The 20,398-nt window shown below is 47.2% G+C and overlaps 1 protein-coding gene across 5 annotated transcripts in view; it reads left to right on the forward strand.

Moving 5' to 3' along the window:
* The window catches only part of ZSCAN2 (zinc finger and SCAN domain containing 2), a 48,753-nt gene that overhangs the window by 8,807 nt on the left and 19,548 nt on the right, over positions 1-20,398 (forward strand). For 2 of the 5 annotated variants that reach the window (XM_017502278.2, XM_017502279.2), the window contains exon 3: positions 11,636-14,394. The exons of 2 other annotated variants lie outside the window; for them this stretch is intronic. In XM_017502278.2, coding sequence (XP_017357767.1) covers positions 11,636-13,074 — 1,439 coding nt within the window. In that variant the 3' untranslated portion in view covers positions 13,075-14,394. Of the gene's footprint in view, positions 1-8,587; positions 8,891-11,635; positions 14,395-20,398 lie in introns of those variants that run through there. One more of the 5 variants, XM_017502280.2, reaches the window with a different exon arrangement.

Raw genomic sequence — 20,398 nt, forward strand, 5'->3', positions numbered from 1 at the left:
TTTTTTTTTTTCTTTTTTTGAGACAGGTTCTTTCTCCATCCTCCAGGCTAGAGTGGAACAGTGGCACAATCCGGGCTCACCACAACCTCCGCCTCCTGGGTTCAATGATCCTCCTGCTTCAGCCTCCCAAGTACCTGGGATTACAGGCATGTGCTATTACACCCAGCTAATTTTTGTCTTTTTAGTAGACAGAGTTTCACCATGTTGGCCAGACTGGTCTCGAACTCCTGACCTCAGGTGATCTGCCCATCTCAGCTTCCCAGAGTGCTGGGATTACAGGCATGAGCCACTGTGCCTGGCCCTTGCTCCTGGATTTGTGGCCTGGAACAGCCTTGTCCCGTATCTGTGTGATAAAATCCCAGTTATTCTTTGAGTGCCCACCCTTGGAGATCCTCTTCATAAAAGCTGTCCTTAACTGTGTCCCTTCCCCCCCAAGCCCTCCCCAGTTCTACCTACCTGGAAGCACCCCTGATCACCTCTGCTAGAAGTCATCTCCCCCAGAACATTTGGATTCTCTCTCTTGGCTTTTTATCATAGTTCACTTTGCTTTCCGTTTATATGAATGCTTGTCGTATTTCTTCTAGGAACGTGTTAAATCCCAGAAGACAAGGAACCTGTCTTTTTTCTTTCCCCTTTCATTCCCCCTCCTCCTTCTCTCCCACCCTACTCCCTCTCCTCCTCTCTTCAATATCATGAACCTCTGGGCCCCACCCTAGAAGTCCTGAGTCAGAAACTTTGAGGGTGGCTGGGCATGGTGGCTCACGCCTGTAATCCCAGCACTTTGGAAGGCTGAGGCGGTTAGATCACTCGAGGCCAGGAATTCGAGACCAGCCTGGCTAACATAGTGAAGCCCTATCTCTACTAAAAATACAAAAAAAATAGCCAGGTGTGGTGGTGCGTCCCTATAATCCCAAGTACTTGGGAGGCTGAGGCAAGAGAATTGCCTCAACCTGGGAGGTGGAGGTTGCAGTGAGCCGGAATTGCGCCACTGCACTCCAGCCTGGGCAACAGACCTCTGTCTCAAAAAGAAAAAAAAAAAAAGAAAGAAACTTTGAGGGTGATGCCCAGCATTCCTCTAAGTGATCCTGATTCAAACTCCAGTTTGACAACGTCTGCATGAGACCTCTGGTTCTCAAACTCAGCCACACATTAAAATTACCTGGGGGCCTGGAGCCTACTCCCAGGGATTCTGATTTTCTGATTTAATTGGTATGGGGTATGGCCTGGGCAAGGGATTTTTGAAAGCACCCCAGGTGGTTCTGTTATGCAGCAAAGTGTAAAGACCATGTAGAGCTTTGTTCCTCAGAGTATGGTCAGTGGGCCAGCAGCGCGTTTGTTACATAGCCAGACTGTCAATCTCACCCAGCCCCGCCGAAGCAAATTTGCATTTGTTTTTTTTTTTTTTTTTTTTTTTTAGACAGAGTTTCGCTCTTGTTACCCAGGCTGGAGTGCAATGGCGCGATCTCGGCTCACCGCAACCTCCGCCTCCTGGGTTCAGGCAATTCTCCTGCCTCAGCCTCCTGAGTAGCTGGGATTACAGGCACGTACCACCATGCCCAGCTAATTTTTTGTAGTTTTTAGTAGAGATGGGGTTTCACCATGTTGACCAGGATGGTCTCGATCTCTTGACCTCGTGATCCACCCGCCTCTGCCTCCCAAAGTGCTGGGATTACAGGCGTGAGCCACCGCGCACGGCCTGCAAATTTGCATTTGATAAGACTTCCAGGTGATGACTATGCTCTGAAGTTTGAGAAGCACTACCCAGGAGAGGAGTAGAGGTTATCAACTTCAAGCCTATTCTTGTCCAACAATTGATTTAGTCATAGCTGACCTCTCCAGCCATCCTCAGCATCATCTGGCCATAGAGGCAACAGGTGATTTGTTTTGAGCTTGCTGCCCCAGCAAAATGCTCCCTTAATGACCACAAAAGAACACATACATTCATTTGTCTCCGCTAGAAAGGGAGTAGAAAGTGGTAGAGGGTTGCAAAAGTATACAAGCTCCAATTCTTAGCTGCAAAACAAAATGACATATGTGTGTGTGTGTATGTGTATGTATGAGAGAGAGAGAGACAAAGTGTCACTGTCACCCAGGCTGAAGTACACTGGTGGGATCATAGCTCGCTGTAACCTCCACCTCTTGGTCTCAAGCAATCCTCCTGCTTCGGCCACCCAAAGCACTGGGATTACAGGAGTGAGCCACTGTGCTCAGCCAGCCCAAACATTTTTGTTTTTTTGAGACGGAGTCTCGCTTTGTTGCCCAGGCTGGAGTGCAGTGGCGTGATCTCGGCTCACTGAAGCTTCCACATCCCAGGATCCTCCTGCCTCAGCTTCCCGAGTAGCTGGGATTACAGGCGCCTGCCACCATGCCCGGCTAATTTTTGTATTTTTTAAGTAGAGACGGGGTTTCACCATGCTGGCCAGGCTGGTCTTGAACTCCTGACCTTATCTGCCTCCCTCGGCCTCCCAAAATGCTGGGATTACAGGACCCCAAAATTACTTTTAATTTACTCAAATATTTGAAAAGTATACCAGACAGAACTCTTAGGGAGAGAGAATGTTATAGCTGTGAAATGTTTGGCAGTCATTCATTTCACCTGATAACAGTCCATTGCTGTTATCACCTGTTAGTCTTTCAAGCTGCCAGAGTTCAGGGGGAACAATGCTCCCAGTCTCTCATGGACATTCAGGTTTCTGCTGGACTTGCCAAGGCAGCACTCTAATGCGAAGAGCCCTAGTGAGAAAGGAACTGGGCATACCCCGTATCGGAATCGCTTCTCTATTTTAGACCAGTGGCTCTGAGTATAGTGCTGAGACACAGGGCTAGGTCACAGTGAGGCAGGAAGGGGCTGGAGAAGAATTTTGAGCCAAACACATCAAAGCACCAAAGATGGTGAACAGTTTATTTAATTGTTACAAATAAATTACAGCAAATTCAGGTCTATCCTCCTATTGACGTGAGTCTTCCCCATGTTCATTCTGGTGTGCTCTCTGGTACCGGAGAGAAAGAGCAGGTCTGTGGCCAGGTGAGGACACACAGGGCCCTGTGAATGGCCATGGGAATGTGTGCTATGCACGCGAGCATACGCAGCAGGTGAGAGAAATACAAGGCCCATTGGCTTAGATCGAGCTACGGTGGCAGCTTTTGTCCACTGACAGATAAGGGGAGAGGTCCTGTGGCCCTTCAGGAACTGTTCCAGTGAATGATTTTTGGACAGTAGTCAAATCATTTTGAAAAAACTAAAATTGGATACCTACTTTGCAGCTTACAAAGAAGTAGATCCCTGCTTCACAAGTTACACAGAAATAGATCCCAGATGGATTATAGATCTGTGCCAGACAGGATCTGAAATGACATATGAGAGAATATTTTTATAACGTTAGCATGCGGGAAGGACTTCCATGCTTGTCTGACAGGAACCCCTAGGCACTCACAATTCAAGTACGAATTGTGAATAAGCAGTACAGAAATAATCAAAGCTAGCTTGGACTCATTAAAACAGAAGTCTTTCATATAAAAAATGATGCTGTGAATCAAGTTAAAAGACAGCGTACTGGGCCGGGTGCGGTGGCTCACGCCTATAATCCCAGCACTTTGGGAGGCTGAGGTGGGTGGATCACGAGGGCAGGAGTTCAAGACCAGTCTGGCCAAGATGGTGAAACCCCGTCTCTACTAAAAATACAAAAATTAGCCAGGCGTTGTGGCAGGCATCTGTAATCCCAGCTACTCGGGAGGATGAGCCAGAGAATTGCTTGAACCCGGGAGGCGGAAGTTGCAGTGAGCCGAGATCATACCATTACACTCCAGCCTGGCGACAAGGCAAGACTCTGTCTCAAAAAAAAACCAAAAAAACAAAACAAAACACAAGACAGCATACACATTAGGAGGAAGTATTTGCATCCAAGTCTGTAATGTAGCAGATTGTGAGTTAAAATCCTTGGTCTACAATTGCCTCTGCAAATTCATAAGAAAAGTCAACTGAGTAGAATAAAAGGTAAAAGATATAAGCAAGCAATTTAGAAATGAAGAATTAAAAATTATGAAAAATATTCTACCTCAGGAATTATCAGGGAAATACCAATTAAAGCAAGATACTATCATTGTGCCTAGGAGACATAAGATTTAAGAGTATTTCTAGACCAGGCATGGTGGCTCACGCCCGTAATCCTAGCACTTTGGGAGGCCAAGGTGGAGGGATCACCCTGAGGTCAGGAGTTCAAAACCAGCCAGGCCAACATAGCGAAATCCTGTCTCTACTAAAAATATAAAAATTAGCTGGGCAGGGTAGCATGTGCCTGTAGTCCCAGCTACTAAGGAGGCCGAGGCAGAGAATCTCTTGACCTGGGAGGCAGGGGTTGCAGTGAGCAGAGATCATGCCACTGCACTCCAGCCTGGGCAACAGAGTGAGACTGCGTCTCAAAAGAAAAGAAAAAAAGATAAAGAGATGGGGTCTCCCTATGTTGCTCAAGCTAGTCTTGAATTCCTGGCCTCTGCCTCCCAAAGTGCTGGGATTACAGGCATGAGCCAACATGCCCAGCCCAAATATTATTTTTTATTATGGCAAAATATAAAACTTACTATTTTAACCATTTTTAGAATACAGGTCAGTAGCGTTAAGTACATTCACATTGTTGTGCAATCATCGCTGGTATCCATCTACAGAACTTTTTCCTCTCAAGCTGAAACTCCGTGTCCATTAAACAAGAACTCTCCATTCCCTTCTCCTCCAACCCCTGGCAATGACCATTCCACCTTCTCTGATTTTGAAGACTCTACATACCTCGTATAAGAGGAGTCATACTGTATTGTCTTTTTGTGTCTGGCTTTTTTCGCCTAGTTTAATATCCTCAAGGTTGAGGTCAACCCATGTTGAAGCATGGGTCAGAATTTAATTCCTTTTGAAAGCTGAATTATATTTCACTGTATGTATATACCATATTTAGTTTATTCATCTGTTGATGGATAGTTGGGTTATTTGCGCCTTTGGCTGTTGTGAATAATTCATGAACATGATACACAAATATCTGTTCTAGTCTGAGCTTTCAATTTTGGGGGGTTATATACCTAGAATTAAAATTACTGGATCAGGTGAGGTGTGGTAGCTCACGCCTGCAATTCCAGCACTTTGGGAGGCCTTGGTGGGCAGATCACCTGAGGTCAGGAGTTCAAGACCAGCCTGGCCAACATGATGAAACCCCATTTCTACTAAAAATACAAAAATTAGCTGTGTGTGGTGGTGTGCGTCTGTAATCCCAGCTACTCCAGAGGCTGAGGCAGAAGAATCGCTTGAACCTGGGAGGTGGAGGTTGCAGTGAGCTGAGATTGCGCCACTGCACCCCAGCCTGGGCAACAGAGCGAGACTTATCAATACAAAACAAAACAGAAAACAACAGCAACAAATAAGTGGGTGTCTGGACCATCCAGCCTCTTGCTCACAAACCTGCTTCCCCAGAAGCCGCCTCCCTGCATCGAGTCATATCCACAGAGTATGCTCCTCTGGGCATCCTGGAGTAGCCAGTGCCATTTCTACCAGTAAAATTCCTATTAAAAAATGTCCAGCTGCCACCATCTCATCTCCATTCACAGCATGGTGAGAATATTATTTTTGTATCTGCCCAAAACCAGTTTTTGAGTTTTCATTTTCTTAATTGGCCATAGTAACTAAAGGAGGGACTCATCTGCTGTTGAACGTTCTGTGTTCTGTGCTCTGTGCTCTGGATCTCATGGGGGCCGGCCTTGCTCAGGGAGCCTGGAGGGGCTCCCAGCTCAGTGACGTTTTCCCATTTGGAGACCCTTCTCAGGCAGATCACCTGAAGGGCCACTCTTTTCTGGCCAGTAGAATGGCTCCTGTGTCTCTTTGTTCTCAGAGGGCAACTTTGTGAAGAACTCTCAACCCTCCTTTGGTCTTCGCTGGATTACAGCGGTCTTCATAAGCATAGGATTGGTCTTTGGGCAGTACAGTGAGGGGGTTATTGGGCCTCGATTCTACTTTTAGCGACCTCTGTAGTGAGGTTTATGATATTTATGTTATACAGCAGTGTAGAAATGATATTCTAACTAAAATTGGGGTTGGGAGGAGTAAGGTGATTTATAGGATACGTTCATTGATTGTCTCGTCGATAATACCTGGGAGTTCAAAAGACTGAACATTTAGAAGATAGCCCTACAGATTAAGTATCACACTTAAAGGCTCCCGATTTTAAAGAAATTATTTCATATTTTCGTATAATAGTCTGATGTGCTATTTGGGTTTCTTTTGTTTTGTTTTGTTTTGTTTTGTTTTTCATTTAAATCTTAGATCCATTTGGGATTTGTCCTTTTCTGAATCCAGCTTGAATTTTTCCAATTTTTCCTAACTAGTTCTTCCAGCATAATTTATTGTATGTTTTGTCTTTTCTTCATGGATTTAAGAGACCAACCGTATTGTATGCTAAATTTTCATTCTTATTATACAGATTCTCTTTTCTGTTCTCCTGGCCTGTCCATCCATGTGCCACTTGTGTTCTGAATTCACATGTCTATTGAATCCATTTCTGGAGTTTTTATTTTGTTTCTTTGGTCTGATTGTCTATTAATGTTTTAATTATTAAGATTTCACAATGGTTTTATTTTTGTTTTTGAGACAGAGTCTTGCTCTGTTGCCCAGGCTGGAGTGCAGTGGCACGATTTTGGCCCACTGCAACCTCTGTCTCCCAGGTTCAAATGATTCTCCTGCCTTAACCTCCCAAGTAGGTAGGTGGGATTACAGGTGCTCACCACCACGCCTGGCTAATTTTTGTATTTTTAGTAGAAGTGGAGTTTCACCATGTTGGCCAGGCTGGTCTTGAACTCCTGACCTCAGGTATCCTCCTGCCTCAGGCTCCCAAAGTGCTGGGATTATAGGAGTGAGCCATGGTATCCGGCCAAGATTCCATAATGTTTTAACATCTGACAGAGATAGTCCTGCTCCCTCCCAATTTTAGTCAGTAATCTTATCTATTTTTCCACCCCACCTCCAGCCGAGATGGAGTCTCGCTGTTGCCCAGGTTGAAGAGCAGTGGCGCAATCTCAGCTCACCATGATCTCTGTCTCCTGGGTTCAAGCGATTCTCCTGCCTCAGCCTCCTGGGTAGCTAGAATTACAGGTGCCCGCCACCATGCCCAGCATGAATAGAGAGAAATCTTGAAACCAGTTGATTTTCTTCCCCCCTTGTAAGTGATTTTATCCTTTTGCTGTTGTCCACTGGTCTCACTGTTAGCCACACTGGGTTAGTTTTTGTTGGCCCATGGTATACCTTTCACGGGTTCTTATATCCTTATTGAGTATATCTTTAAGTATTAGTTCTATTGCTTTGTTTTAGTTTTCTTCGTTGAGAACTCTGTCACCCAGGCTGGAGTGCAATGGCGTGATCTCAGCTCACTGCAATCTCCACCTCCTGAGTTCAGCCTCCCCAGTAGCTGGGATTTCAGGCACGTGCCACCACACCCAGCTCGTTTTTTTATTTTTTAGTAGAGACGAGGTTTCACCATGTTGGCCAGGCTGGTCTTGAACTCCTGACCTCATGCTCTGCCCTCCTCGGCCTCCTAAAGTGCTGGGATTACAGGCATGAATGACTGTGCCTGGCCTATTTGTTTTTAAGACAGGATCTCACTCTGTCACCCAGTCTGCAGTGCAGTGGTGCAAACATGGCTCACTGCACCCTCTGCCTCCTGGGCTCAAGCGGTCCTCCTGCCTTGGCCTTCCAAGTAGCTGGGTCCACAAGTATGTGCAGCCACACCTGGCTAATTTTTGTATTTTTTTGTAGAGATGAGGTTTTGTCATTTCCCAAGCTGTCTCAAACCCCTGGGCTCAAGTGATCTGCCTGTCTTGGCCTCCCAAAGCGCTGAGATTACAGACCTGAGCCAACACGCCGGCCCTCTATCATTCTTTTTAATCCTTTTAACCTATTCCATTGTTCCTGTGTCCTGCCATTGCTGTCTTATTTTGGTCCTCTTTTTCCCATTCAGTGCTTTCTAAGATGCCTGTTCCCGTTGTGCTGCTGCTTCTGTCGTCTTCATGTCTCTGGGTGATTTTCCCTCCTTTCCTGAGTTCTGCCAGTGTACATTTCATCCCTTCGTGTCGTCCCGCCCTCCGTTCCTCAAGCTCTACTCTGTGGTATTCCTTTACAAAGGCAGTTGCTTCATTTAATTATTTTTCTGGGTGGAAATGATCACTTTTCTCAGTAATAATAATTCCTCTGGCCAGGCACAATGGTTCAATTCTGTAATCCCAACACTTTCGGAGGCCAGGGTTGGTGGATCCCTTAAGGTCAGGAGTTTGAGACCAGCCTGGCCAACATGGAGAAACCCCATCTCTATTAAAAATAAAATAAAAAATAAGACAGGCCTGATGGTATACACCTATAATTCCAGCTACTCAGGAAGCTGAGGCAGGAGAATCACTTGAACCCAGGAGGCAGATGTTGCAGTGAGCTGAGATTGTGCCACTGCACTCTAGCCTGGGCTGCAGAGCAAGACTCCATCTAAAAAACAAAACAAAACAAAACAAAACAAAAAAATATTGGGTTAATGTACATGGGTCAAAGTCTCTTTTCTTCTCTGCTTTCCAGAAACAGCTTCCTGTATACATGGCTGCCCTGTGTGCTTCCAGTTGCAGCCTCACCTCTTTGCCTCTCTGAACCAAAGAAGCCAGCCCTGCTTACCCCAGTTCCCAAACACAGGAAGGGATTTTCTGCCTGAGCTTTCTGAGATCCGCTCCCTCCCACCCCAGGGTTCTCCATGCTTATTCATTGTGCTTCCTTCCTCATTGCTTCTACCCAGTCTGCTGTTTTGGGACGCCCTGACGTGTATTTTGGTGTCTGCAAATTTTATCTTCTGATCTCACTGAAAATAAAATTGGATTTTTACTTGTTTTCCTTGTTGCTTCCGAGCTCCTTCGAGAGCTAACCAGTTCTGATTTTAAAATAGCAAAACCCCTTAGTAGCTAATGTTACCTATTCAGAAGAGAAAATTACTAAAATCATCCCCCAAAAATGTTTTTGGGCATGTTAGTTTGCTGAAAACAAATCAGGGCCTTGGCCTGCAGGTCCTTCTAGAAGAGATGATAGCAGGGCTCTGTACTCAAAAACTTGCCGAAAAACTGTCTTCCAGGGCCAGGCACAGTAGCTCACTCCAGTAATCCAGCACTGTGGGAGGCTGAGGCAGGAGGATTGCTTGCTGTCAGGAGTTGGAGACCAGCCTGGCCAACATGGTAAAATATCATCTCTACTAAAAATACAAAAATTAGCCAGGAGTCATGGTGGGCACCTGTAATTCCAGCTACTCAGGAGGCCAAGGCAAGAGAATTGCTTGAACCCAGGAGACAGAGGTTGCACTGAGCTAAGATTGCACCACTGCACTCCAACCTGAGTGACACAGTGAGACTCTGTCTCAGGGAAAAAAAAAAAAAAAACAACAAAAAAAAACTATCTTGCAGGAAGTTGAGGAAGCACAGAATTCCTGGCCCTGCTGAGTCAGAGTATGCCTTGTGCCCCTCATATCTGTCCCCTAGGGATGAGGGGTGGGGCTGGAGGGCAATTCAGTGAACCCACAGATTACCAGCAGCATGTGGAAGCATGGAGTGTAATTATATCCCTGTTTTCAACTTTAAATGTGATCTTATGGCTAGGTACGGTGGCTTATGGCTGTCATCCCAACACTTTGGGAGGCTGAGGTGGGAGGATCACTTCAGCCCAGGAGTTTGAGACTAGCCTGGGCAACATGGCAAAACCCCATCTCTACAAAAATACCTAAAAATTAGCTGGGCATGGTGTATACAGCTGTGTAATCCCAGCTACCTTCGAGGCAAAGGTGGGAGAGTCAGATGAGCCCAGAAAGTCAAGGCTGCTGGGAGCTGTGGTCACACCACTGCACTCCCACCTCAGAGACAGACTGAGACTTTGTCTCAAAAAAAAAAAATGTGATCTTAAATTAACTGAAAGCAAGAGTGGAGCCCGGGTCCTGCTTGAGAGGAGCATGTCCAATTTTATCATGCTCGTATGTGGAAGTTTACATTAACTTACAGAAACTTAATTAATTGGGCATCTAACTTTTTTATTTTATTTTTTGAGACAGAGTCTCATTCTGTCACCAAGCTGGAATTCAATGGCGTGATCCCAGCTCGCAGCAACCTCCACCTCCAGAGTTCAAGTGATTCTTCGGCCTCAGCCTCCTGAGTAGGTGGGATTATAGGCGCCCACAACCACACTTGGCTAATTTTTATAATAATAAAGACGGGTTTCACCATGTTGGCCAGGATGGTCTTGATCTCTTGACCTCATGATCCGTCCACCTTGGCCTCCCAAAGTGCTGAGATTATAGGCGTGAGCCACCGCGCCCGGCTGAGCATCTAACTTAAAGTTTATTAGCTTTAATAATAGAAATATCACTAAGAGGCCGGGCACGGTGGCTCACGCCTGTAATCCCAACACTTTGGAGGCCCAGGTGGGTGGATCACCTGAGGTCAGGAGTTTGAGACCAGCCAGGCCAACATAGTGAAACCCCATCTCTACTAAAAATACAAAAATTAGCTGGGCGTGGTGGTGCGTGCCTGTAGTCCCAGCTACTCAGGAGGCTGAGGCAGGAGAATCACTTGGATCCAGGAGGTAGAGGTTGCAGTGAGCTGAGGTCTTGCCGCTGCTGTCCAGGCTGGGTGGCTGAGTGAGACTCTGTCTCAAAAAACAAAAAGAAAAGTCTGGGCACGATGGCTCACATCTATAATCCCAGCACTCATTCATTCAGTTATTACGTTGAATCAAGCATGAGGCACTATAGTGAGTGTTGGGTAGGTACTCTGGTGATGTCCTTTATAATTTCTACCTGACCTCATTTCCTGGTAAAAACACTGGTAGTGGGAACATGGAACCCAAATCTTTAAGGCTTTGAAATTCTGGGTGATTGCCACAAAGATTATGAGACCTGACAATTAAATAACCAGTTAGAATGAAATAAGCCTGTTTTTTTCTTTTCCTCCAACTTTTAAGTTCAGGGGTGCATGTGCAGGATGTGCAGGTTTGCCACGAAGGTAAATGTGTGCCATGGTGGTTTGCTGCCCATATCATCCCACCGGCTAGGTGTTAAGCCCACCATCCATTAGCTATTCTTCCTGATGCTCTTCCTCTATCTCCCCCACAGGCCCCAGCGTGTGTTGTTCCCCCTGTGTCTATATGTTCCCATCGTTCACCTCCTACTTACAAGAGAGAACATGCAGTGTTTGGTTTCCTGCTCCTGTGTTGGTTTACTGGGGAGAATGGCTTCCAACTCCATTCATGTCCCTGCAAAGGACATGATCTTGTTCCTTTTTACGGCTGCATAATATTCCATGCTGTATACGTACTACATTTTCTTCATCCAGTCTGTCATTGATGGGCGTTTGCATAGATTCTATGTCTTTGCTCTTGTGAATAGTGCTGCAGTGAACATATGCATGCATGTGTCTGTATAATAGAATGATTTATATTCCTTTGGGTATAATAAACCTGGGTATTAAAGGCTTTGAGGATTTCCTAGCCTCTTCGTGTTGACTGAAGTTTGATTTTTATACATTTCCCCCTTAGTTTTCGTTTGTCATCATGACAGGGAGTTGAGTAGACATTGTATGTTTTTCTTCATTGTTTCAGATTTTGAGATACAGAGTGAAAATGGGGAAAACTGTAATCAAGACATGTTTGAGGAAGAATCACATGAGATATTCTCGGAAATGCCTGAAGAGGAAAGCGCTCAGCACTCCGATGGGGAAAGTGACTTTGAGAGAGATGCTGGCGCCCAGAGGCCCCAGGGACACACCCCAGGCAAGGACCTCAGGGAAGTGCTCTCCCAGGACAAGGAAGTTGGCCAGCTCATAGGCCTGCAGGGCACCTACCTGGGGGAGAAGCCCTATGAATGTCCCCAGTGTGGGAAGACCTTCAGCCGGAAGTCCCACCTCATCACACATGAGCGGACCCACACAGGAGAGAAATACTACAAATGTGACGAATGTGGAAAGAGCTTTAGTGACGGTTCGAACTTTAGTAGACACCAAACCACTCACACCGGGGAGAAGCCGTACAAATGCAGGGACTGCGGGAAGAGCTTCAGCCGGAGCGCCAACCTCATAACTCACCAGAGGATCCACACGGGGGAGAAGCCCTTCCAGTGTGCCGAGTGTGGCAAGAGCTTCAGCCGGAGCCCCAACCTCATTGCACATCAGCGCACCCACACGGGAGAGAAACCCTACTCGTGCCCCGAGTGTGGAAAGAGCTTCGGCAACCGGTCTAGTCTTAACACGCATCAGGGGATCCACACCGGAGAAAAGCCCTACGAATGTAAAGAATGCGGCGAAAGCTTTAGTTACAACTCCAACCTGATCAGGCACCAGAGGATCCACACGGGAGAGAAGCCCTACAAGTGTACCGACTGCGGGCAGAGGTTCAGCCAGAGTTCAGCGCTCATCACCCACCGGAGAACCCACACGGGAGAGAAACCCTACCAGTGCAGCGAGTGCGGGAAGAGCTTCAGCCGCAGCTCCAACCTGGCCACGCACCGCAGAACCCACATGGTGGAGAAGCCCTATAAGTGTGGGGTGTGCGGGAAGAGCTTCAGCCAGAGCTCCAGTCTGATCGCACACCAGGGCATGCACACAGGGGAGAAGCCCTACGAGTGCCTGACGTGTGGGGAGAGCTTCAGCTGGAGCTCCAACCTCCTCAAGCACCAGAGGATCCACACGGGCGAGAAGCCCTACAAATGCAGCGAGTGCGGGAAGGGCTTCAGCCAGCGCTCCCAGCTCGTGGTGCACCAGCGGACCCACACGGGCGAGAAGCCCTACAAATGCCTCATGTGCGGCAAGAGCTTCAGCCGGGGCTCCATCCTGGTCATGCACCAGAGAGCGCATTTGGGAGACAAGCCCTACAGGTGCCCCGAGTGTGGGAAGGGCTTTAGCTGGAACTCAGTCCTCATCATACATCAGCGAATCCACACGGGGGAGAGGCCCTACAAATGCCCCGAGTGTGGCAAAGGCTTCAGCAACAGCTCTAACTTTATCACACATCAGAGAACTCACATGAAAGAGAAACTTTATTGACGCGGCCAAGAGCGAAAGTGAGGGGCTACCTCTGGGGCGGAAGTTGCCACACTGCCCAGCAGTGATTGAAAGAGCTGTGCTTCCTAAATGCTCCGGGGGTTTTTGCCGGAATCTTCTCCTTGCTCATCCTCATTCCCAGGACACTGCCATTTTAGTGGTCTGAGTCAAGCCCCGTACATGTTCAAGAACAGGGTGTAGGAGTGGAAGGTCTGGAAGGTTGGGTCTTTTCCCTCACACTGCGTGACTTGATTGGCCCCCTCTCTTGTGATTCCTCTGTGCCTCAGTTTCCTCTTCGGTAAAGTGGTGGTGGGGGGAGTGTTTCTCCATGTGGATGGAAGACAGCATGGCCCACAATGTGGGCCAAGTACTCAGAAAAGTACTGGAAATCCATTGGTGTGGTTCTTGTTTTGCTGCCACTGTGCTGGGCTCAGGTGACTTCCCCACAAGCTGTTAGTGTTCCCAGGCTCCCTGCCCATGCTAGAATCTGGGCTTTGATTTCAGGTCAAGATGGAGGGGCTTCTCCAGTTCTGAGTCACCCACATGAAGATAAAGCCCCTTTCTATTTCCAGAAAGTGTCAGGAGCACAGAAACATGAGGAAGTACGGCCTGGAGCCAGTGCCCCAGTATCCTTTCCAGTAACTAGAGTCAGGGTGCAGGAAAGGGGTAAACTGAGGACACTCCAGTGCTTGCCTTTCCTCCGTCTAGTGTCCTGTGATGAGTCAGCTACCAGGGTAACACATTTGTTCTCGTGGGGTCTCGTTCTGGAGTGTGTAGTGAAGTCTGAGAGCCCCCGCTGCCAACCCATGGTGGATGGTAACTTCTGGCTCATCAAGAGTAAAACGGTCCTGCACACAGCAGGGTGGGCTCGTGCCTTCGCCCCCACAGATACATAGCCCCATAACCATTTCTGAATTATTCTGTGCACTTATTTCCCTCTTCTTCTATTTTTAACTTGATATATGCAGACCTAGAGTCCTGTCGGGTAGCTTTTGTATATGAAGAACGCTATTTTTAAAGAAGTGCTAACTTTGAGGACATATCTGTTCCCTGGAGATATTTGGGTGTGAATCGTGAGGTTGTCCTACAGGTCAACCTTGATCTCGGGACGCTATCAGGGCTTTGTTCTCTAGATCCTTGCGCCTGGAGAGAGTGAAGACGGGAGTGACAGCAGGTGAAAGGCTTTGCTGTGAAGGAAAAGGAGATAAGGCGTTTCCAGGAAATGGGAAACTGCCTCCTCCTACATATGGGGCCTGTGCTCAGAATGGGCTTGGTTCTTATAGGATGGATGCTCAGTATTCCCTAATAAAGTTCCATTATTTTCCCGATTCTGTCTTTTACTGTGTGTTTAAAACCTGAACTTACTGGGCCGGGCGCGGTGGCTCACGCCTGTAATCCCGGCACTTTAGGAGGCCGAGGTGGGTGGATCTCGAGGTCAGGAGTTCCAGACCATCTTGGCTAACATGATGAAACCTCGTCTCTACTAAAAATACAAAAATTAGCTGGGCGTGTTGGCGTGCGCCTGTAGACCCAGCTACTTGGGAGTCTGAGGCAGGAGAATTACTTGAACCTGGGAGGGGGAGGTTGCAGTGGGCCGAGATCGCGAACTCCAGCCGGGCACCTGGCAACAAAGCGAGACTCTATCTAAAAAAAAAAAAACAAACCTGAACTGTTAGCAAACTCACACCTCACTTCCCCTCCCCACTTGCCTCCTACCCCAGCCTGAGAGTGGTCCAGGGCCTATAGGGAGCAAAAGTCCATTGCTTCGAAAAGTTCACCTTTGGGTGAACCTAGACCTGTGTGTGCCTGACCAGGGTACACACGGTCCCGCTGCCTTTTGCAAACTCTACATGGAATCTGTCATCCAAGACTTGGAGCCGTGGCTTTGGCTAAGGATCCAGATGGCATCCTGAGGAGGCCATTGGGAGTCACCTCTGTCCAAAATCAACTTAGACATGAGGAGGAAATTCTAGGCAGTGATGTTTGTTAAACCAAGAGAAAAAAAAAATCCCCATCATTAGTGCCATTCCTTCACTTACTCAGCCCACAGGTTCTAGGAGAGGTTGTGAAGAAGTAGTCCCTTCATTTGTCCAATAGAAGAAAGATTCCCGGCCTGGTGCAGTGGCTCATGCCTGCAATCCCGGCATTTTGGGAGGCCGAGGGGGGTGGATTACAAGGCCAGGAGATTGAGACCATCCTAGCTAACACAGTGAAACCCTGTCTCTACTAAAAAAAAAAAAGCAAATACAAAAAACAAATTAGCTTGGCATGGTGGCAGGTACCTGTAGTCCTAGCTACACGGGAGGCTAAGGCAGGAGAATCGCTTGAAGCCGGGAAGCGGAGGTTCCGGTGAGCTGAGATGGCACCACTGCACTCCAGCCTGGGCGAGAGTGAGACTCTGTCTCAAAAAAAATAGAGTTTCCCCTCCGTCTGGGAAGATACAAGAGCTGCCTGGCAGTAAGGGAAACAGATGGATGGCTTCCCACCTGACATGAAGTTCTAGAGTTTGATTAGTAAAGGGAACTTGGGTTGTAGAAAATACTGGATCTTTTTTTAAGTCTCATCTTGAGAGAAGAGTTTATATTAAGCTTTTTGAATTTTTTTTAACTCCTCCTTACCTAGTAGAAACACAAAAACCTAGGAAAAAAGGAAACCAGATTAGCTGGAATTGCAATTGCTAAATTAAGCTGGAATCAAGACATTGTTGAGAAAATGACAAATTACAGTTCTTGAGGGTTGAGAGCTGTCTGAGGTTGTTGCTTTGCAAATTGAAAAATAAATAAATAATAAAGGTTGCAAGCCTATCACTTCAGGTCCTGCCTCCTCTTTATGGGTCCCCAGAGGCAAAGGGGGCAGGACACAGTAGCCTTTGTGTAGCTGTGTGTCGGGTGGAAGGACACGTCTTTGCACCTAAAACATTTCAAGAAGCCCAATCGATTTGGAAGATACACCTCTGCTACATCTTTGCTTGCAACTCAATTACACCTGTGTCTCTGTAATAAAGGCTATTTCTCCTTAAGTGTACATGTCTTTAGAGATCTAGCTTTTGTCATTGGTCTGTTTCTAAAATCATGGGAACGGCCTTGGACCATTAAAAATCGATAGTAAAGCCCGGTGCTTTACTTTATTATATGGTGTGCACCTATAATCTCAGTTACTCAGAAGGATGAGGCAGGAGGATCGCTTCAGTATGGAGTTACAGAGACCAGCCTTGAAAATCTGCAATAAGGCTGGGTGTGGTGGGGCATGCCTGTAATCCCAGCTATTTGGAAGGCTGAGGCAGGAGAATGGCTTGAACCCAGGAAGCGGAGGCTGCAGTGAGCCAAGATCGCACCACTGCACTCCAACCTTAGTGACAGAGCCAGACTCTGTTTAAAAAAAAAAAAAAGTATCTAATAAATGGTAAAAAAAGAACTGGGTGCAGTGGCTCACGCCTACAATCCCAACACTTTGGGAGGCCAAGGTGGGTGGATCATTTGATGTTGGGAATTCGAGACCAGCCAGGCCAACGTGGTGAAACCCTGTCTCTACTAAAAATACAAAAATTAAATGGGCATGGTGGCGAGATCCTATAGTCCCAGCTATTCAGGAAGCTGAGGCAGGAGAATCGCTTGAAACCAGAAGGCAGAGGTTGCAGTGAGCTGCTATTGTGCCACTGCACTCCAGCCTGGGCAACAAGAGTGAAACTCCATCTATAAATAAATAAATATTAATATGTAGCAGACGAGGGCACACAGTGTACAGTTCATTGATTTTTTACAAACTGCACACGCCTGTATAACCAGCACCCAGATCAAGAAACAACTTACCATGGCCAGGCGCTCATGCCTATAATCCTAACTCTGGGAGGCCGAGGTGGGTGGATCACTTGATGTCAGAAGTTCAAGACCAGCCTGGACAACGAGGTGAAACCCCACCTCTACTAAAAATACAAACAGCCAGGTGTGGTGGCGCACACCCTGTTGTTCCAGCTACTCAGGAGGCTGAGGCAGGAAAATCACTTTAACCAGGAGGTGGAGGTTACAGTGAGCCAAGATGACGCCACTGCCCTCCAGCCTGGGTGACAGAGCGAGGCTCCATCTCAAAAAACAAAACAAAAACCTACCAGGACCCAAAAGTCCCTCTTTGTATTCTCCTTCCAGGCATAGTAGACAGAGTATTGAGAACTCAGCAGGTCTGGTTCTAGACAAACTTCTGCTACTAACTATACCTTTACTTTCATTAGAGATTTTACATTTTGAGGCAGGTCATGATGAAATGACTTTTGTGTTTTCATGGAATTTTGCTTCCCTTGGGTTGCATTATTTACTATAAACCAGAAGGGCTTATAGTGACAAAATGGACAGAGCAGTTACCATGCGCCAGGCACTGTGCTAAGCTCTTTATGTGCCATCTCATTTAATCCTGACACCTCTAGGAGGTAGTTAAATATCCTGACACTACAGGTGAGAAAGTGGAGACTCAGGAGAGGTTTGGTCAGTTACCTGCCCCACACCTGTTGTTTAACCATGACTCCGGGATTCCATTGTTAAAGCCATGAGAAATACCTAATAGGAACAAATGAATACAAGAACAAAACATTAGGATAAAAAAATGATATATTAGTGGCCAGGCACAGTGGGCTAACTCCTGTAATCCCAGAACTTTGGGAGGCTGAGGTGGGCGGATCACTTGAGGTCAAGAGCAGCTTGACCAACATGGGGAAATCCCATCCCCAATAAAAATACAAAAAACATTAGCCGGGCATGGTGGCGTGTACCTGTAGTCCCAGCTACTCGGGAGGCTGAGTTAGGAGGATTGCTTGAACCGGGAGGTGGAGGTTGCAGTGACCTGAGATGGTGCCACCGCACTCCAACGCAGGTGACAGAGCAAAGACTCCATCTTAAAAACAAAAAAGCTACAATGTTTAGTTTTTTCTCTAGCTAGTATCAGGACAATCCACAACTGTGATTGGTCATTCCCGGCCCTTTATCCCTGAAGGGAGTCTTGTCTCACAACCAGAAAGTTCAGCAGGGACCCCATGTCCTGGGCTTGCTGTACCCATAGTCTCTCACAGACGGCCTTGGAGATTGTCAAATGGAGGGCCGTTCTAGCCTCCCTGCTCCCTGGCCCTGTTAAGCTATTTCAGATCTTTGGACAAAAGACTCACTTTTGTCCTTTTTCTTTCTTCACCCCCTTGATACAACAGCCGTAGTGGAAATGGAAGTAGAATTGTGTGCGTGATGAGATTTTCAAAGCAGAAGGTTTCAGAGCCTGGTGGAGAGGAAGGGGCTGTGAGCTGGAACTAGTGTGTCGTTCTAAAGACCGGGCACAGTGGTGGTTTCAGGAGTCTCACAAAACAAGAACATGCGGCTATCTTTGGCCTATTATCTAGGTGCAGCTGGTGGGACGGGGCCTTACAAGGAGCCTGCAAGTCTGGCTACATCATAGCGCTACGAAGGGGTTTTAGGTCCTTGAGCACAATGTTTACGGTAACAGAGCCTAGGTCACCCTGCACCGGAACATGAGGCATGGAGAGGCTTTCCTCCTCAGAGGCCTCCTGCAGCCTTCCGCAGTTTGTTGTTCCTGGTTTATATGTTGCTCATAACCAGTTTGTGTAGGCACTCTGTAAGTCCTTTCTCCTTTGCTGCTTCCCCCAACAGGAAGGTCTCATGCCAATGGAATACTTCGCCTGGGTCCCTCATAGCCTGCAGGTGATGTCAAACACGTAAAGGCAGAGCTGCCCTGGAGACTGGAAGGTGGGAACCCAAGGCCCTCTCCTGGGTTGGGCCTTTACTCTACATCTCTAGTCCCTGACATAGCTCTGGAATTTCTAGACTGGTCCAGGGGATGGGCTTGAAAGGTAGATGTGGCTGGGCGTGGTGGCTCACACCTGTAATCCCAGCACTTTAGGAGACTGAGGCAGGTGGATCACATGAGGTCAGGAGTTCAAGACCAGCCTGGCCAACATGGTGAAACCTCGTCTCTATTAAAAATATAAAAATTAGCCAGGTGTGGTGCTGGGTGCCTGTAATCCCAGCTACTTAGGAGCCTGAGGTAGGAGAATTGCTTGAACCCAGGAGGCGGAGGTGGTGGTGAGCCAAGATGGTGCCACTGCACTCTAGCCAGGGCAACAGAATGAGACTCTGTCTCAAAAAAAAAAAAAAAAAAAATAGAAAAGAAAGGTAGATATGTGTGCAGGCCAAGAGTGCTGGCCTGAGTTTCCATGTTAGCCTTCTCAGAATTCTTGTACCTAATCTAAACCAAAAATAAAATTCATAGCCCCCCAACCGATTGATGGACCCTCCCATCGGCCAAAGGCATTCCAAAGTTAACCCGAAAAACTAGTTCAGGCCGTGATGGGAAGAGAAGCTGGACATGCCTCATTATACCCCCCACCCTGCTGGAACTCAGGCACAGCTGACCGCCAGTCACATTAAAACAGATCTTAAGACTAACAAAGCGGATTCTCTGTAGCAATAAGACACCAAATTCCAGGCGGACTCTAGTATAGCATCACGTGACAGATAGAAGGCCCCAAAAGAGACAGAAGTATTTTACTCCAATACTGGCCACTGCTCCAGGCCAAATTATATATTCTTAACTGCCAGACATGGTGGCTCACACCTGCAATCTCAGTACTTTGGGAGGCCGAGGTGGGTGGATCACGAGGTCAGGAGATCGAGACCATCCCGGTCAACATAGTGAAACCCCGTCTCTACTAAAAATACAAAAAAATTAGCTGGTCATGGTGGTGCACACCTGTAGTCCCAGCTACCCGGGATGCTGAGGCAGGAGAATTGCTTGAACCCAGGGGGTGGAGATTGCAGTGAGCCGAGATTGCGCCACTGCACCACAGCCTAGGCGACAGTGCGAGACTCTGTCTCAAAAAAATAAAAATCAGTTGGGTGTGCTGGTGTGCACCTGTAACCCCAGCTACTATGGAGGCTGAGGCAGGAGAATTGCTTGAACTTGGGAGGCAGAGGTTGCAGTGAGCTGAGATCCTACCACTGCACTCCAGCCTGGGCAACAGAGCAAGACTCCATCAAAAAACAAAATGAAACAAAAAAACAAGGTAGATTTCCTTGACATATGTTTAAATGCCTCTGCAAAGCCGTCCCTGTGGGGAAGATCTGCATTCTGTAGAGAATCCCCATTCCCTTCTAATTCTTCTCCCTGGTCCAGGAGAGAAATAGCTAAGAGCCTGACAACTATTTTTGATCTGATAAGAGCCCTGAAGCCTGCTACCTGGAGGCTTCATCTACGTGATAAAACCTTGGTTTCCACAACTCTTTATCTTAACCCAGACATTCTTTGCTAATGATTCCAGGTCCTTTTTTTTTTTTTT

This window comes from Cebus imitator, unplaced genomic scaffold (genome assembly GCF_001604975.1).
Source record: "Cebus imitator isolate Cc_AM_T3 unplaced genomic scaffold, Cebus_imitator-1.0 Scaffold295, whole genome shotgun sequence".
NCBI classification, from domain to species: domain Eukaryota; kingdom Metazoa; phylum Chordata; class Mammalia; order Primates; family Cebidae; genus Cebus; species Cebus imitator.